The sequence below is a fragment of the Lynx rufus genome, unplaced genomic scaffold (assembly GCF_022079265.1).
Source record: "Lynx rufus isolate CCGP_SWC_20201006 ecotype Redwood Valley unplaced genomic scaffold, mLynRuf1.p SCAF_15, whole genome shotgun sequence".
Lineage (NCBI taxonomy): Eukaryota > Metazoa > Chordata > Mammalia > Carnivora > Felidae > Lynx > Lynx rufus.
The window spans coordinates 50,543,888-50,562,016 of record NW_025814829.1 but is presented as its reverse complement, the minus strand read 5'-3'; the positions used below and the strand labels follow the sequence as shown (position 1 = coordinate 50,562,016).

General features: G+C 45.3%; 1 protein-coding gene across 2 annotated transcripts in view; it reads left to right on the top strand.

Annotated features, from left to right (window-relative positions):
- The window catches only part of PRRX1 (paired related homeobox 1), a 70,209-nt gene extending 53,460 nt beyond the window's left edge, over positions 1–16,749 (top strand). Inside the window, exons 2-4 of one of the 2 annotated variants that reach the window (XM_047076416.1) lie at positions 2,383–2,558; positions 7,302–7,483; positions 16,611–16,749. In XM_047076416.1, coding sequence (XP_046932372.1) covers positions 2,383–2,558; positions 7,302–7,483; positions 16,611–16,749 — 497 coding nt within the window. Of the gene's footprint in view, positions 1–2,382; positions 2,559–7,301; positions 7,484–11,238; positions 11,294–16,610 lie in introns of those variants that run through there. The other variant, XM_047076417.1, reaches the window with a different exon arrangement.
- Positions 16,750–18,129: the final 1,380 nt, after the last annotated feature.

Below are 18,129 nucleotides of genomic sequence, written 5' to 3'. Positions count from 1 at the left end.
GAACAAAACGCAAAATACCCTTGTTCTTGATCAGAGTGTGGCAGCACAAAAAGAAAAGGCTCACAAAGCAGAAGAAAGGATTTAGAATTTGTGGTTATACCTGAGGAAGACTTCTTTGAGGGAAGAAATAGATCATGGGATTGGCTTAAGAAGGGATTTCCTTGATAGGAATAAGAATAATAGCCGAGGGTCTAATTGGTCTCCGTCCTGGGCAGGTATGGAAACTAAGGATTTTTTTTCCCCCAGACTTTGGCTTCGTAGGAGCATGAAATCCAGATGGTGGCACTGTGAAAAAGGCCTAGACGACCCAGAGAGAACTGAAGTGCAAGACAGATCAAACTGTAGACAAAGAGATTTGGGAAAGAGAATGAGACCAACAGGAAAGCCTCCCAATATTTAATAGGAAGGAGAACACAGATGTGAGGCAGCCGCTGAGAGCGGTTTGACCCCAGGTGTGTGAATTCTAGTGTAGATGTAATTGCAAATGGGTTTTGCTGGTAGCCGAACAGGATGCTGGGTGGAATGTTCCCGGCCTTGATAGATCCCAGAGATCACGATAGATTGGCTTCATTCTCAGGATGCCACTGGTCTGACATTCTTATTGAAAATGTCACAGCAGCATCTTCAAAGCAGGGCTCCTGGTTGGGGTACCACGAGTGGAAGAAACCAGGGAGGTGGTCAACTGTGAATCACAACCCCGAAGCTGACAGAATGGGTGTCGGCACCTTGTTCGCTGGAAGAATGGGATTGGGATCATGTGGTTTCTTTCAACAGTAACAGTTTTCTAAAGACAAGAAAAGTTTCACATTTTCCTTGAAAACAAATGCAACAAGTACTTACTCTATCCAGGTGCTTTAAATATCCGGGGGATGTGCTCGCTTCGGCAGCACATATACTAAATATCCGGGGGAAATGCACAGTCTCTACCCCAAGTATCTATTCTGGGAAGGCAGCACTCATGAAAACTCTGATCAAAACTACTTAGAGGCCTCAGTTGTCAGGCGCTCAGAGATCTGGGCCAGGAGCTCTTGGATTCAAGCTATGCTTTGAATGCACACCCAAATCTACATAATGCTATAGCTCAGGTAGGCATCACTTTTCTTTGGGACATCATGATTCATGCTGGTCCCTTTCTTGAGTGGGTTGTATGTTTATGGTCAGAGAGGATCAGGATTTCCAACCTCACATGTTGGAAATAAAACTGGCTGAGAGCTAATCTCTACCGAACGTGGAGCAAGTGCCCAAGCCCCGCTTTCCCACTCATTCCTGGTTTTCTTTGGGCCGAGACTCTTAGGGGAAGACCATTGGAAGTGTAAGTCCAGTTCCTCAGGCAGAGTGTGTGTCTTAGGCCTCAGCACCTCTGAGAACTACATGGCCTTTACCGTGGTTTGGACCTCACCTGGATGGTGGTCATGGTAGCACAACAGGTGTTCCGCTTGGATTCACACATCCGTCATTCCTGCTTGGACTGTGTCAGGTGGCAGGATAGGAGCATGCTACCCTCTTACTTCCAAGAGCATCCTGGGCGATGAGTTTGCCAAGGTGCCTTTGGGAGAACTCAGCGGAAAACAAGGCAGGGGGGATCTTGACAGGTGAAAAATTGGGGTCCCGATTCTCCAAAGGTTCCTAAGATCTCAGGGCCCTAGAACTCCAGTTTGGGGTGAAACTGTTTCAGAGATCTTTCAGTACTCTTCCCCGTGCTTGTGTTCTCCTAGGGCACATCCCAAGCCGATGCTGGCTTTGGTTGATGGTGTTGGAGCACCATCCTTGAACTAGGCTGAGGCCTCCCTAGCCAGCCTTAGCGAGAGCAGATGCAGTCAGAAATGACTTGAGGTTTCTGGGAGAATGCGTGGTAAAACAGGAATCATTCTAATCAGTTTGAACACATTTTTTCCCTCCGTAACTCTGCATTTGTGTTTGTGTGGGTATGTTGAGGAGAAGGAACCAGGGAATAGTTGGTTTCCTTGGTTGTGAAATTGTTTGAATGAACATAATATAAGGCAAATAAGGTCCAAAGCAATCCACCCTTCTTCCCTCATCTCTAGAGAAGTCTAGGGATCATGGGTAGGAGTAAGATTTTCCTTTAGCCATCTTTGACAGAACAGGGTTCGAGGAACGTGCAAGAAATGTCTCCCTGTCGGTTCGGGTCTGGTCCCAGATTTAGAAGCAACAGCCAAACATCAGAACTCCCTGGGGGTCGTCGGCTTGTGAACTCAAGAGCGCCGATGCCCGAATCTGCCCCCTGAAAGTGGCATTTGGTTCCAACACTTTGATAAGAATGTGAGCGAATGCGATGATCCCTTACCATAGATATTCAGCCAGAGTGTACCTGGGGACTCCGACATGACTTTAGCTCCTTAGCATCAATTTCTTCTGCTCCAGATGACCAGCTGAACTCCGAGGAAAAGAAGAAGAGAAAGCAACGGAGGAACCGGACGACCTTCAACAGCAGCCAGCTGCAGGCTCTGGAGCGCGTCTTTGAGCGGACACACTACCCAGACGCCTTTGTGCGAGAGGACCTCGCCCGCCGGGTGAACCTCACCGAGGCCAGAGTGCAGGTAAGCAAAGTACCACCTCAGGGGCACACCTCTGCAGACTGCTCGGAAACACGGGTCGTTGGTTTCAAACAGGGGCTGCTGCTGAGAAAGATGATAAAGGGGCAGCACGAGGGAGAATCGGATCCGAGCTGCGTTTCTTTGGGCAGCTTAGTATTTTTAAAAATCAGATGTAAGCCCTTAGGTGGGCAGAATATGCCTCGCTACAGCTCTGACTTCTCACTCCTTGTTGCCCGCCCTTTCAGATTCATGGTATGAACGTTGTACTTCGGAGCATTTGACTTGGCCCTCCCCCCCCCACCCCCCCACCCCCCAGCTTTCAATTTGAGCTCTAGGGTGGCCACGGAGATGAATTCTCCGTTCCCCACGTCAGTTTTCCTTCCCAGACTTTGGGAACATACAAACCTTCAAGAGACGTATTACAAATATACACGCTTATGGACCCTGGTGGCAGTAGAAATGAGCCCATCAGAGACCTTGAGTTTAGGAACTGCGTTAAGAGCACGTTCCGGTAGATGATTCTGTGCTTCTGTGAAGCGATGAAGAGCAAAGGCACGTAAGACCGCGTAGAGAGAGAACAGCAATTCTTTCTGACATTAATGCCATGACACATCAACTGCAATCCAGGCATCTAGAAATAACACAACCCGGGATTAGTACTAATGAAGGTAATAATGTAATAATAACACTACTTGAACCCTTATAGGCCGAGTAGTGTTCTAAGTCCTTTATATAAACTGTCTGTTTAATCGTCCTGCTAGTTCAATGAGGTGGATAGTATTCTTCACCTTGCAGACGTGGAAACTGAGACACAGACAGGTTACACTATTTTGCCGGGCCTCACGCAGTTAGGGCGTAGCGTAGCTAAGCTCGGATTTGAGTGCAGATATGCAGAGTTCATGCTTTTAAGCATGGAGTCGACTTTGAATAAATAAGAGTCTGCTGGCTAAGTGCTTTTCCAGGGGCCCTTTGCTACCTCTGCTGGAAGTAAAGATCTCATTGTCCTCTGCCTAGCCGGGGGTGGGCCGCCATCTTGGTAAGAGTGGAAGGGGACCAGGCCAATCTGTCTTGTCTTCTTGAGGAAGTTATTGTTTGTATATTTGTGTTCAGTTTGGGCTTGAGGGATTCCCTTCTGCAGATGACAGATCTCTCGACTGACAGGCGCTTGAGCTAGACCCTCAGGGCGTTGAGGCTGTCTGTGCCTTGACAGGAAGTGTACCGTGAGGGACACCGGTTGAGTTGACGGAGAGGGTTCTGGAGGTCCCTTCAGCCTGGCGAGAAACTTTGCAAGAGTTCTCCCCATAGGGACGCATCCGCCTCACCTAGAAGTGCTCCCCAGGAGAACAAAAAGAGGTCAGCCACCAAAGGGGAAGTGGCCCAGACCTCATGGCGCCACGTGGGTCAGGAGAAAGCGTGAGGCACTGGGCACTGCGTGGCAATCCCTCACGGCCGGGTGAGAGAGACCGGCAGGATGTGCAGGGACGGGACTCGGTTTTGCTGCCTGGATCCCACCATCCAAAGCGAAATCCTGAGGTCTGCCTTCCCACATCCTCGTCCCCTGTGCAGCTAACCACAGCTCTCCAAACATGCTCCGTATTTCCACTTTTCAATCCCTTCCTCTCCCTTCAAAACCCCCATAGCTTCTGTGCCCCAAGCTTGGCCTACAGCGGTGTAATGAGTCATTTTAGGCCAATAACCGCCCCCCCTCCCCCCCCACCCCCCGTACCTTGAAGTACCACTTCTGCCCTGGTGATCTGAATTGTAAATAAGGAAACCTGGATGGGGCAAAGCTGGAAAAAAATAATTTTTTTAATGTGAAGGAGCAGTTTGTGAGTTGGTCTTCCTCCCAGTCCAACAATGAACGAATGCTTTCATATATGTTGAAACTATTTTCTCCTCCTCCTTTCCAACCCTACTATGTTCTCATGCCTCTCAGAGCTGCGGGCGTTTCATACACGAGCAGGACAGAATTCTCCCTGTGCAACTTTATTCCTCCTCCGTGAAGTCTTACCCTTCCCCAGCCTGAACCAGTCCCTTGTGACTCTGGCTTTCTTTCATGGCATTTATCACATGACACGTATTATATTGACTTGTATGTGGGCCAGCTTCCCCAACTAGACTGCGAATCCTCTTGGATGGAGGTCATAGCGTATCATTTTTGCACAAGTCATTTTTCTTCCTCTTTCTTTTTCCTCTCTTTTCCCCGCCCCCACCCCCAAACATTTATCAGGCACCTGTTATACTCTTGGAACTGTTTTTGGTTTGCTGGGGATGAGTAAGACATTGGCCCTCTCCTTTAGGGTGTCGTAGACTGGAGGCAGAGAAGACAGATGTGCATACCACACTGTTATGATATAGTAAGATGATTCCTACACTGAAGGAATATACAAGAAATAGCGATAGACCAGAGGAAGGAATGAGCAGACCTGCCCGGTGAAAAAGGGTGAAAATACACATATGTCAGGCACCTGTTCTGTGCCAACTCTCAGAAGAGCCCTGTGGCTATTATTTCCTCCATTTGGGTAGGAAACAGAGGATCAGAGACATTAAAGAACTATTCAATGACAATTTTTTAAAGTAATAGGGCCAGTATTTTTATGCAACTCTGACAGACTTTAAAGTCACATTCTTTCCACTACACCACTTTACAAAGGAGGGGTGATGTATTAAATCTTGAAAAACCGGGGCACCTGGCTGGTTCAGTCAGTTGAGCACCCGACTTCGGCTCAGGTCATGATCTCACGGGTTGTAAGCCCGAGCCCCACATCAAGCTCTCTGCTGTCAGCACAGAGCCCGCTTTGGATCCTCTGCTCCCCCGCCATCCCTCCCCTGCTCCCACTTTCTCTCTCTCTTAAAAATAAATAGACATTAAAAAATTTTTAATCTTGAAAAACAAGTCTTTTGATACCTGGACAAAGAGGGGGAGACCATCGCAGGCAGAGGGAGATTTGGTGTGAATACACAGAGGAGAGAATACGTCTGGTAGTCTTGAGTCCAGGATAGGAACTGGAAATGATGGAGGGCCAGCGTGTGAGGCCCAAGTGATGCACGATGTGGCCGGGTTGGTGGACCAAGAGCTAATTCCTGAACAGCCTTTGCTCTATGGTAAGAAGTTTTGATTTTATTCTGTGAGTAATGGAGAGCGAGTCAGTGGATGCTATGAAGCAGGGCACTAACACGATTCTATCTGCATTTAAGATGAGAAATCTAATAGCCATGCAAAGGACACATGAGAAACGAAAGAGCCGGGCACGCGCGAAGCCAGAAAGAGATGTCCAGATTCTCCTTTACCGATTTCCCCCAGGGCCCTTCCAGTGACGCGACTCTGTGGGGCACCAGCCCCATGCTATTTTATAGGAATGTTGCTCCCAAAGGCTGTGCACCTGTCCCACTCCACACCAGAGAATTTCTTTCTCCCATATCTTGTCATGCATTTCTATAATTGTACCTAAAAGACTTGTTTGGCGGTTTTTGACATTTGCATGCCTGCCTTCTTTTAAAAGACTATGAGCTGCTTATGAGCAGAGAGTAAATCTCATGTCTATTCCCGGCAATTAGCACAGATCCTGGAACACAGCAGGAACTCCATAAAGATTTCTTGAATGAGTAACCGAGTGAATAGAATTCCGTGGTGCTCTGGAGGAGTTGTATGATCATGAGTCAGATGTCCGTGAGCACAGACACGCAGCCACTTATTATGTGTGAAGTTCAACAGACGAATCTCATTGAACCTGTTTCCTCAGCTCCGAAGTAGAAAACAGTGCAACCTAAAGTATGGAATGGCCACGATAACTGGAAGTAATGTACGCCACGTGCTCGCGTAATTCCGAGTCCTCGCGGCACTTGATCAATGCTGCTGTGTCATCGGGTGCAGCTCTTGGTGGCCGAGCTGCCCACATCCCTCAGACCCTGCCGGGAAACGTGCTCCAGTCCACTTCCAACCTTGGGTATCTGCATTTCTATTTTACGTGTTTCTTTCTAGAACGTCAGGAGACTGCCCTGCCTGTGTTCCGCATGCTAGAAGTGCTGGAACATTCATCACCCACGACTGATGGGAGCCAGCGTACAAATCGTGGGCTCTCTCACCCCGGCTGGGCCCTGTGTCCTGCACTGGTCTTCAGGGCCCCGGGGCTGGGCCATCACGGGGGCGCTGCCTGGAAACTCACTTCTAGAAGCTGCTCTTCTTCTCTGTTACTTCCTTTTACTTCCTTTCACCTCGCTCTTACACCGATGCTCCCCGCACCTTCCAAGCAAGTCACTTGCCTCGTAAATTGTTGCCACACGCCCCTTTGGTGAGATGGAGAGACTTTTCTTTAAATGTCCAATAAGTACTTTGAAAGCAGATGGTCTTGTCACATTTTGAAGAATTTTGAAACAACTTAAAAAAGAAATGTCGTTGTATCCATGGCCGAACTCTAATGAGGTTTGTCTCTTTTCCTTGATTACAAAGCAACAGGGGTCACAACCCATATGTTAGCCATGGATCTCACCTCTGGAGGCTCGATTAGGGAAGTACCTCAGGGTCCGGTTGTAAGGGTCTTGGCCCTCAGTGGCCCTCTAGCTTGGCCCACCGGGGAAGGACTGCGGCATATTTATATTGCTCTGGGAAGAATCCGGTCCCTGTCCTGTGTCTTCCTCGGGGACGCATTTATAGGGTCAGTCAGCCAGGACGTTGTTCGTGTAACCTCTTCTTCTTTGTTTCCCTCTCCCTCCTCACGCCCTCCTCTCCTCCCCATGCTGTTCCAGGTGTGGTTTCAGAACCGAAGAGCCAAATTCCGCAGGAATGAGAGAGCCATGCTGGCCAATAAAAACGCTTCCCTCCTCAAATCCTACTCAGGGGACGTGACTGCCGTGGAACAACCCATTGTACCTCGTCCTGCTCCAAGACCCACCGACTATCTGTCCTGGGGGACGGCCTCTCCGTACAGGTGAATGATTGGCCCGCCCTCCCTTGCTCCGCTTCCATGCGTTTCTCAGCGCTCGGTCACGTGCAAAGCTGCTTGTGCAGCTGGCTGACATTTCTTACTGGGTTAACCTCTTCAGAGACATTCAACTTGCTGACACCCCCAGATTTTCACGGGAGCTTACTAGTTGCCCCAGGAGCAGGGTTCGGGGCAGAAGAGAGAGGGGCAGGCCATCAGCAACCTTCTCTTGGACTCAGGAACTCTTGCAAAGGTTTCAAAGATGGGGAAGAATCTAAAAGAAAAGATTGATAAGCTATGCCCAGAGTCCCTCTTGCAACCACGCAGGAACAAAACTTGACTCCATTTCCAAATTTAAGAGAGATTGGTTTCGCCATGCTCAAGTAGAAATTTAACTTGGAAGGCTCTAAGTGTAGGCTCAAAGGCAAATTTCACAGTAAAACTGGTTTTGAATCCAAACCAGGAAAGGAAGGAAAGAGAAAGGAAGGGAGGAAGGAAGGAGAGAGGTGAGGAAGGAGTATACACAATCATCCCGATCACCCTCACGGCCACTGTCCTTGTCAGTAGGTGTGGACGTCTCATGATCTAAAATACCTTCCTGTTCTATTGCTAATTCTTATCTACTTACCTGAAGTTCTTTGGGGGTCGGTTTGTGGGTGTGGAGTCTTTAAAATTAAAAAAAAACAACAATGTATGATTTACGCTAAACTTTTATATTAAAAAGGTGAAAAGTTTTAAAGAAGCAACTAATAGAGTACTATTTCAATCTCTTGGAGAGGTTCTCAACCTCCTTTTATTACGCTGTTCAGGTTATTACGATACAGGTGAATGCTAGAGGGAAGTTGAGACGTGAGTGCCTGAGACATTGTCATTGATCCCAAGTGCCTTTCTTTGAACCTAAATCTGAGTACTCTTAGAAAACGGGTCAAGGCCGTGTGCTGTCTCTGGCCATTTGCAGTGGAGGAAGTATTCACAAATTCATTTATTGTCCATTTATTGGCCTTTTTATTGCTAAGGTTAATTAGCGGTTTAAGGAGAGGTCTTAAACTAATCATAGGAGATTATCTCCCAGCTAAAGCTGAACTCCTGATGTGAAATGCCACGTTTGCGAAATGTACAAATAATTTTCAAAAGTTGATGGTTTTAATCGAAGCATGAGGCCTCCCCTAAATGTTCTTTCTGTTCCAAATCAGTTCCTTGAAAGAAATGCCATAAATGTATTTGGGATTTTTTTTTTAAATCCCCCATTGTGAAATCAGCCTGAATTACGTTGGTCTTAGAACTCAGAGACCCCTATACATGGGAAATTGGAAATTTCTATTGCTCTCCGATATAGTAAGCCTTGCTGATTGCCAGAGGTTAGTCACATCTGTATGTCTTACTTAAAACGTAGACTCTTTTCCCATAGGATTTACTAAAAACACAGTTTGGAGACCGTTGTAAAAGCACGTGTTCTTTAGTCTTTTAAACAAGGGGAGGACTGCTTTGTCTCTCTGATATATTGGTAGCTCATAGACTCGCTACATGGCTTGGGAAATGGATGTGATTCAAAGCTTGATGTTCAAGGGCTCTGGTTTGGATTTGGTCACAACCAGGAAATAGTGCTCCTTTTTCCGCCTGGGTCCCCGTTAGGAACTTTTCACCTCAGCTCTGAACAGTGCAGTTGGCTGCTGTGTTATCCTTACCAGTAAGAGTCTAAGGGGACACTGCGCGGGTGGGGATGAAATCCTTCCTGCGTTAATATTGGATTAGATTTCCTGCACCTCAGTGGAAGTTCAAGTTCCTTTGCCTCCATCGTATGTATTTTGTATATGGGCATCTAACTGAAATTATTAACGTGCAGTTTGTGTGTGCCTTTTTGGGAAATGTTCTATTTTTATTTTGAAAGTTTATGGAGAAATAGTAGGTACATTTAAAAAAAACATAATTCTATCATCTTTACATGACGAGTTTGTTTATTTTTGCCATTAGAGCACAGTATTTTATATAGTGTAGCCTTAGTCTACATATTTTTGTATTCTGCTGTTTTCATTTAAAATCTTATAAACTAGTGCTTTTTACTCATTTCATGGTATACTTTTATATAATTTTTCTCTTAGATACAGAATTTGTAAAAAAAAAATAATTAAAAATTGCATAGAATCTGATTGTTCATATTCTGTGTGAAGAATAAATTAATCTCCAGACAGAAGTAGAATGATGGTTTAAAGCAGTAATTTAATCAACCTCAATGTTTTTGACCCAATGTTGACTGAAGTGTTTCTATTTTGATTAATTTCTAACAGTGGCAAAGCTATTCTGTTACTCGGAGGTTTTTCTGCTACGTTCAGAACCAAAATACATTATGGTTTCACATATTGAAGCTTGGTAGGAAACATGTCTTGTTTCGGAAACATAAAAGAGAAACACGTGATGAAAAGCGAAGGCAATGATAGACCTTTTGTGTTATAAAAAAAATTAATGGGCTATTTCTGTTGGCACTATTATGTCAAGTTAGTTATCTCACGTGTGACATTCATTAAAAGGCATTTCTTTCGGTCAATCCTTGGAACGCGCCTGTGTGCGGCTCTGTCCTTGCTTTGGTTCCAAAGAAGAAACTGAACAGTGGCCCAAGTTTAAGGCTTCAGCAAGCAGAACGAGACCCAGTGCTCGTGATCCCTGTTTCGGTCCAACATATTAGGCCACATAACCATATTTTCATTCAAATTAAACCTTACGTTACGTTGGACGTAATAAAAACTAGAAGATCGGGAGACTGTGTGATCATGCCGTTTTGATTCAGGCTCGGTCTCAGATCGGTGCAGCGTGCCCACAGCTGCAAGCCACCTTCTGGGGTGTGTGAGCCTCCCCTCGGATGTGGCCTGGCCTTGCAACCCAGGGACAGTGAGCAGTTTGGCCAGGGGGGACGGTTCGCTGACTTCCGCGGCTCTCCCCTGGAAGAAGAGAGGAGGAAACCAAGACTCAAAGCAATTGTTTGCATCTGGGCAGAATTATGGGATGGGAAGCAGCCAACCATTTTTCTTTCTGGGTGTCTTTTATATCCAGAGTGGTGGCTGTACAATTTATCATCCAAGCTGGGACACTGCTGAGAGTGAAAGGGGACCGCTGTGAATAGTTACACCAGGACAACAGGCGGAACCGGGACATATGGTTCATCCTATTTATAGCACGACATGGCCTTGTCCATTCCCTTGAGCATGTTACAGGTGATGACGTCAGGCAGGCAACTGAGTCACCAGGAGGAGGCAAGCGTTCTCTGACGACACAGACACTACTGTCCGGGCAGGTGTCTTCTTTACTCACAGCCGGTTGAGGGAAGCTTGTTTTTGGCACATGGGCCCGCTGCTTAGCTCAGATCTGTTTTCCATAGGCGAAGGAGAGCTTGCACCACACCAGAGGCATTAAGACTCACTAGTCTAGTGGTGCTCTGCCTCCTGGGGAGCAGTGATCGACCAAATCCTAGGCTTTTAACTGTTATTTTCCGTGAAGTGGTCAAGAAGCCCCTCCCCGGAGACATCCTCTCCTCTGGGAGGTAGAGGATGGCCTGGATCTGCAGCGCTGGGTCTGTGGTGCCCATTCCAGAGTGGGGGGCTGGGCTTCACAGAAAAGTCGAGACAAGCGAAAGAGAGGCCAGCTATCCTTGTCCACGGCTCCCCTCCCCCGCCCTTCTCCTCCTCCCCCATTTGATCGTGGTCACGGTGCTGCCTGACATCCGCTGAACGCATTTGGCTCATTTCTCCCTTTCACGCTTTCAAAAATAGATCCTCGTCCCTCCCAAGATGTTGTTTACACGAGGGGCTTCATAACGGATTCTAACGGAAGACACTGAAAAGGTAACTTGTCAGAGGGGGAAGAGGGTGGCTGCTGCGGGGGCAGGGTTTCAGTGGGAATGAAGCGTGTTCGAGAAAGCGGGGCTTGCAGCTGTAGCAATGGCAGCAGTGAGGTCCTCGAGTGGGGGATACCCCCGGGAAACCAGAGCCGTGAGCATACGTGTCCCTCAAGCTAAGGGTAGTCTGATGGCCTGGAGCAGGGCTCCTCGAAGATCGCTGAGCGTGTGAATCACCTGGGAGCGTGTTACAGGGCAGACTCTTTCTGTGAGTCTGGAGCAGGAGTCGGGGTCTGCATCTCTAACGTGCTTCCACGTGGTGCTGATGCTATCGACACCGGGTGTTCGATGACTGCTAGGATATGGGGCAGGGGTCCGAAGACCTGCGTTCTCATCCTGGCTCCTGCTCTTCCCCAGGCCAGTTGGATCATCGGTCCCTCATGCAGCCTTGCATCTAAGGTTGAGCTAGCAACGTTTCCCTACTGCGTATCTGCCAGGGGCATTTGATTTCAGGTAGTCACTGTGCATTTCAAGCAGGAGATAAGAAAGTCCTTGAGACGAGAGAAAGACGCAAGGCTCCAGGTACAAAGACGTGTCTAGAAAGAACATTTAAAAATGGCAGAAGGCTCACAGAACCTTCAGTGCAAACTCCAGGCTCGCTTGCCAATGAACTGTGGTCCAAGTGTACCTACTTTAAGAGCTAAATACGCCCTTAAAAAAATCAGCTCCTGAATTTTAAAAACAGAAATTAGAAATGCCTATTTAAATCACGAAAGATGGTTTCCGAAAGGATTTATGGGGTCTCTCTTTATAAGTAAATGTCCACAGGAAAGCTGGTATTGAGTTGTCTTAGACGGAGCAGGTCTACCTCTGTTCTTGCACAGAGAGGACAAGCCAGAAAGATGGTCTCCAACCTCCACACCTCGCAGACAGGGTCACACATGCCTCAAGCTCTACAGCCTTTGGAAAAAACCCTAAGCTGGGGAAACCTTAGGATCTCAGGATGACACATGGGCTTCTTGGGCTGACAGATTTGTCTTTGGGGGGAAATTTTCAACAGCTTGTCATCATTTGTCCAAAAGGGCCAAATAGAAAACAAAGTTAGAGTTGAAAATTGAGGCAGGTATTATTCTTCCCCCAGCGCTCCTCAATTGCTTTGTGATCTGTGGGACATAACACCACGGGTGATTCGAAAGCAGAGGGGCAGATGTCCGTAAGTTTCCTGGCTTTAAAATCATACCGTATATAGAATTTTCCATGCTTCCTTGGTGTTTGGCAGTCACTCGAACACGTTCCTCCTCCCGACAACCTTTCGGGGTAGGTTGAAATGATCAGAAATGATTTGTCCCCAGTGCAAACAGAACTCGAACCCCGCTGGTGGTTAGCATTCTGCTGTCTATGGCCGAGCTCCATCTGTTAGGAATCTCCAAATAAGGAGATGGAAAAATTTCAAGCTTGCTTCAATGTGTCAGGTCTGTGCAAGTCCCGGTGCAGATCTGCTGAATCGACAGATGGGATACAAGCATTTCCTTTTCATCTCTAATTCCTCCATGCATTGTATTTGGCAATGCAGTTTCTTGGTCACAGACACAAAGAACATACATTCTTCAAACCTCAATAGAAATGATGCTTCGGCCAAATCCCATAAGCCCAGTCCCTGTACTCAGCTCATGTCTGCATCCTGTTAGAGGAGCAGGTGATTCTTAGAAGGCAGGACCAATGCACAGGATCTCTCAGGGTTGCTAAGGAGGCTCTTGGAGTTATCATGTGCTTTATCTATACAAATCACTTAGTTTCTGTCTCACTTTCTAATCTCGGGAAGCTTGATCCTGTATAGGAACGAGCAGGTATTTCACCTTTGGAATGTGCCTATAAAATCTGTCGAAAATAGCTAACTATCCTCACTTGTTTCCGTCCTGTGAGAAAACGTTTCAAGGTTCCCTTTTCCTAACACAGAGCTTTATACGTTTTGATGACATGGGAAACAGGTGGTCACAAACAATCTTTCACTTTGGCGGCCATTCAAGGCTCTCTTGCATCTGTTGTCACTTTAGGAAGCGGGTCCCTCCCCAACTTACTTTTCATGCTGTTTTTAAAGCATGACTAAGCTGCTCTAGAGGACCCACTCACTAATTCTGTCTTCTCTGACCTGTCACAAGTCTTGCTTGCCACCGGGGTGTCAAAGGACTGTTCTCTGCTTGCCTCTATGACTCTCTCGGTGCAAGTTGAGAAACGAGACCCATGTCAAACTACCGGAGGGAACACGGACTTGTAATTCTTTAGTATGTGCACAAAATCTCCCTATGGTCTCTACTTGCAGGATTATATATTCTAAACATTGGTTTAGAGGCCATGAAGTAAGACTGCCTCTGTTCTTTTGTCCTATTTCTTAGGGTTATGGAAGGTGCTGGAGTACGTTGAATCCATTTTTGAAAGTTAATAATTTTCCTAGACATTTATCAAGTGCAAATGTTATCATTTATTAAGCTCCTAGGGAATGGCAAAACTCGTTAATATCAGCTGCTTTTTTGTCTTCAAGCCCCACGAACTTGAGGGCTACCTACAAGGCATCGTCAGAGTATCGCTAATACAGTGCTGTCCTTAGAATGGCACCACAGTACAGTCGGACAGGGGTACTTACTCAACTCTAGCAGCTCAGGCTGCCATTTAAGGGAAAATGTCCCAGTGAAAATCCAATTTCCAGTGTGACCAGTGCGACATACAAGTCTAATTTGCATTGATTTGGTTTTGAGATGGAAAGTGGACCAACATTCATCTCATTTGGGATGTTACTATCTGGCCCGCATTAGAGAATCTCAGTATTTCTAAGAGATGTGTCACCATATGAAGTCTTCAAACCAGACTGTCAGATGAAGTTAGTAAACTATGATGCAAGAATGGCAGAAATGACTCTACAGTAGATGAAACTGAAGTCACAACTCTAGTAGACATTTCTAGAAAACAGTAGTAGCATCTTCAGTTAATGAAAATAATCCCCCAAGGTTCCAGTTCCCTTTGTCTGCCAAGGAAAATGGACCACACCTTTGACCATCAAAAAAGGAGGGAATCTCTATTAAATAGGACTTTGCTTGTCTAGAATCTCAAAGGCTGGAAAACAGACTCCTTGGAAAATTAGGTCAAGTGCTTAAAAATGCAATACTCTATGACATTCTACAATTTACCATCAGGGAAGGTTTTTCTTTATGCTGTCTCATAAAGTTTTAGCCTTCTGTTTTCAGAAGTCTTTCATTTTGACTCTCAGTGTTTAACAAATAATACAGATAACTCACCATTTCAGCTTCTCTCCTGCACATGTTAAATGGTACTAAGAACCGTCTTTAGGACTTAATTCTCTCACAGAAACCCAGTTGATTTGGTTCACTTTATTATCTATAACTTAGGAACATTTCCCAAATTCAGTTCTCTTTTCTTCACTATTTACATCTTTGATTTCACTGAAATCTTAGATTTCAGTATATCCTAGCAATTTCTTGAGTGTAAGATTTACAGGTTTGCTTAGATTTCTGGTAGTGTTTTGAATGGAAGCACGTAATTCATATAGGAATTGAATGATATGTGTATGGGTTTCGAAAACAAATGAGAACTTTGGAGATATTACTAAAAAAAACCTTGCCCCATTTTAAGAGGTTATTCTGATCATTTATCTCACTCCTAAGTGAAAACTACCTTAACTGGGGTCCCTTCTGCCTCATTCGGTAGACGGTGGTAGAGTGATGATGGTCTGTTGAGTAGGTCTAACCTGCACTGATATTTGTTCATTTTTTAACTATGAAAAGATATTTTTAATGGATCAAGAATATGCAATCATCAGCCCCTGCTTGATCAATGACACTGAGCAGGAATCAGTTTAATTATAGTAGCTATTTCTCAGTTATAAGACACACACAGACACACACACACACACACACACACACACACCAGTGCTGTAAGGATTTTAAGTTAAGGATGTGCATTTCTGGAAAAACCTAGTGATCTGGGACTAATTACATTTCATTAACCTAATTTTCCTGGGTTAATTGCTAGTAACTGAAATAGGCTATTGTGAGTCTTGACTATAAGTCTTGACTATACGGTCTCCCAGATGAGTATTCATGATACAGTCTTTCTATTTGTAGAGTAGCTTTACTTTTTCTCTCTTTCTGGTCTGTCACTTGATCCCCAGAGCCACAAACTCCTGTGTGGCCGATAAAATTGCACTGGAATGCAGGCAACAGCAAAGCACATGTCATTCCATTTATAAGTCTATCTCATTTCAGGCCTCAGTTGAAAAGGATTTTGCTAATCTTAGAAACAACTAGAAACATTTTCACTTAATTAACATGAGCTCCCTTTTAACTGTTTAGTACACAGTAATGAATAATTTACATTCAAGGCTAAGAAAGCACTGCTTTTTCCTTTAAAAGAAATTCATGGATGCAATTAGCAAAAAAACAAAAACAAAAACAAAACCCAAGTGCACATTTCTGTCTAGTTGTATTTCTAGGTTTTTAATTACAATCTCTGACAATGTGAAACAACTTCAGGTTTTCCTCCAGAATAAGGACAGAGGGAAATCGTTACCTCTGAGGTCAGGGATCCTGAAACCGGCTGGAGCTTCTGCTGGTGTATCTAGGGGATTTCAACATTTCCCAAATAACTGACCCAGAAGACATCGTGAGCTTCTCACTGCTTTTGAGAAGAAGCTATAAAATCAAGCCCAGTCGGGATAAGAAGCTCTTGATTTGGCTATACTTAGCGCCACTCACCAATCAAGAATGGGCTGCTGAACTGGTTCTCAAGTACACTATTTAATATGGTATTCCTTGATTACCTAAAATGTGTTAGAATTAAAGGCCGCTACTCAGAGCAAAGAGGACAAAATGCCCTTCAGTTCCTTTTCAAATGCCTGCTTCTCTGGCTCGCCGCTCCCCCAGGCTGGCGATGTAAGCAGGAAGAGAGATTCAATACTGTTTCAATTGGTCGGCTGACGAAACACCTGCTATTCAACATAAGCAGCTTTCTTCTCTCACCCCAGAAATAAATGATTACTCACCGTGTCCAACACAGCAGATACCTCTCCCTGCCCTGTTTCACTCTCCCCCTCTCCCCTGCCCTTCCAAACACTTTCCCAAGTGCCTTAGACCAATGAGATCTGGGGCTGTAAGTAAGGGACCTCAGAGGTCATTCATCCGACCCACCTGCCCCCACCTGCCCCGTGCTGAGAATTGCATCCATCTGGGGCACAGACTTGCGGCTTCGTGAAACTAATGCCTGTTATTCTCCCTGCTCTCTCCTTTGTCCCTACAGCGCCATGGCCACTTACTCTGCCACATGTGCCAACAATAGCCCTGCACAGGGCATCAACATGGCCAACAGCATTGCCAACCTGAGACTGAAGGCCAAGGAATATAGTTTACAGAGGAACCAGGTGCCAACAGTCAACTGAGGAAAAAAAAATAATTAAGCAGGCCTAAGAAGAAATCAAAAACCATAAGACACCTATCCTGCTCTGTCATTTCTTCATCTGCTGGAAAAAAAAAATCAATAAAAACAAACAAACCAAAAACCTGAACTAAAATATTGGGACCATGGCAGAGAAAAGCAGGAGAGGAGCAAAATGAAAATTAGTTAACCAATGTTTCTCCTCCCTCTGGGATCCCACCACCACTTGTTTCTGTGTGTGTTAATTTTGTTTTTCCTTCTATTCATGCGCTTTGCTTTAATATACTCCAAGCTTCTTCAGTTAGGTTCAGCCCACCCACCCCCATGATTGTATGGGTTTAAAAAAAAAAAACCTACAGCAGCCAAAGAAATCGTATATATATTCAGAATCATTGTCTATAGTCTCCTCAGTGACCTGCTTGAACTTCAGTGCCTTACCCTTTCCTTCTTCCCAGTTCTCTGTATAGAAGCTCTAGAAACTTCTGGAAAGCCAAAGTCTTTCTGCAGAATCTGTGCCAGATACGATTTCCTTTCTCGTTGTCTCCATCTCTGTTGGTCACGGTACGGCTTTTCCATCAGCTACTGTTAACCACATCTGGCCACTGGCTTGTCAGATCCAACGCGATTGGCTGTGTCTGGCTAGTTCTAAGCTCCAAGCTGTAGATCTAAGCTCTATTTACTATAAGCTATAGATTTAAGCTCTAAGCTGTAGATGATAATATCACCATCACCACCGCCCCTCACCCCCATCTGAGCAGTCAGCCACATTAAGTTAAAGATATTTGTTGTTTCTGAATGATTTGCTGTCACGGGCTATTTGTTAAAAGAAATATATTTCGCTTGAGAGAGGGAGAGAAATTTCTCTAGGAAAACAGAGACTGAGTTGTGAAAGGCATGGCCTACATCTCTTTAGTGCCTTAAGGGTAGTCAGATGCACACTTATATATATATACTGTATATATTTATATATTTTATATATATATATATATATATATAAAATATTCTTGCAAGCTTGAGTTTGCAAACTCAAACACTACAAAAAGCAGGTTTCACGCTGTCACCACTGTCCTTATCTCTACAGTGATGAGATGTTTTTAGGGATCTTGTTTCCTTTCTTTCTCTACACACAATTCTCATCAAGGCCACAGAGCAACTGATAGGGCATCTGTTTGAGAACAGGTCTCATTTTCACATTTGGGCTTCAAATAAATCAGAACCTATTTGAGGCTCTGACAGTGTTCTTAGTTTGGAGTCTGAGCTCCGGTGGAATGGGGATAGATCCTGGTACACCTTATGGGAATTACACTCAGAGGATGGAAAGCCATGTACTTTTCTGCTTCTCCACTCGACAGGAATCTGAAAGACCATGTTTAAATGGGATACT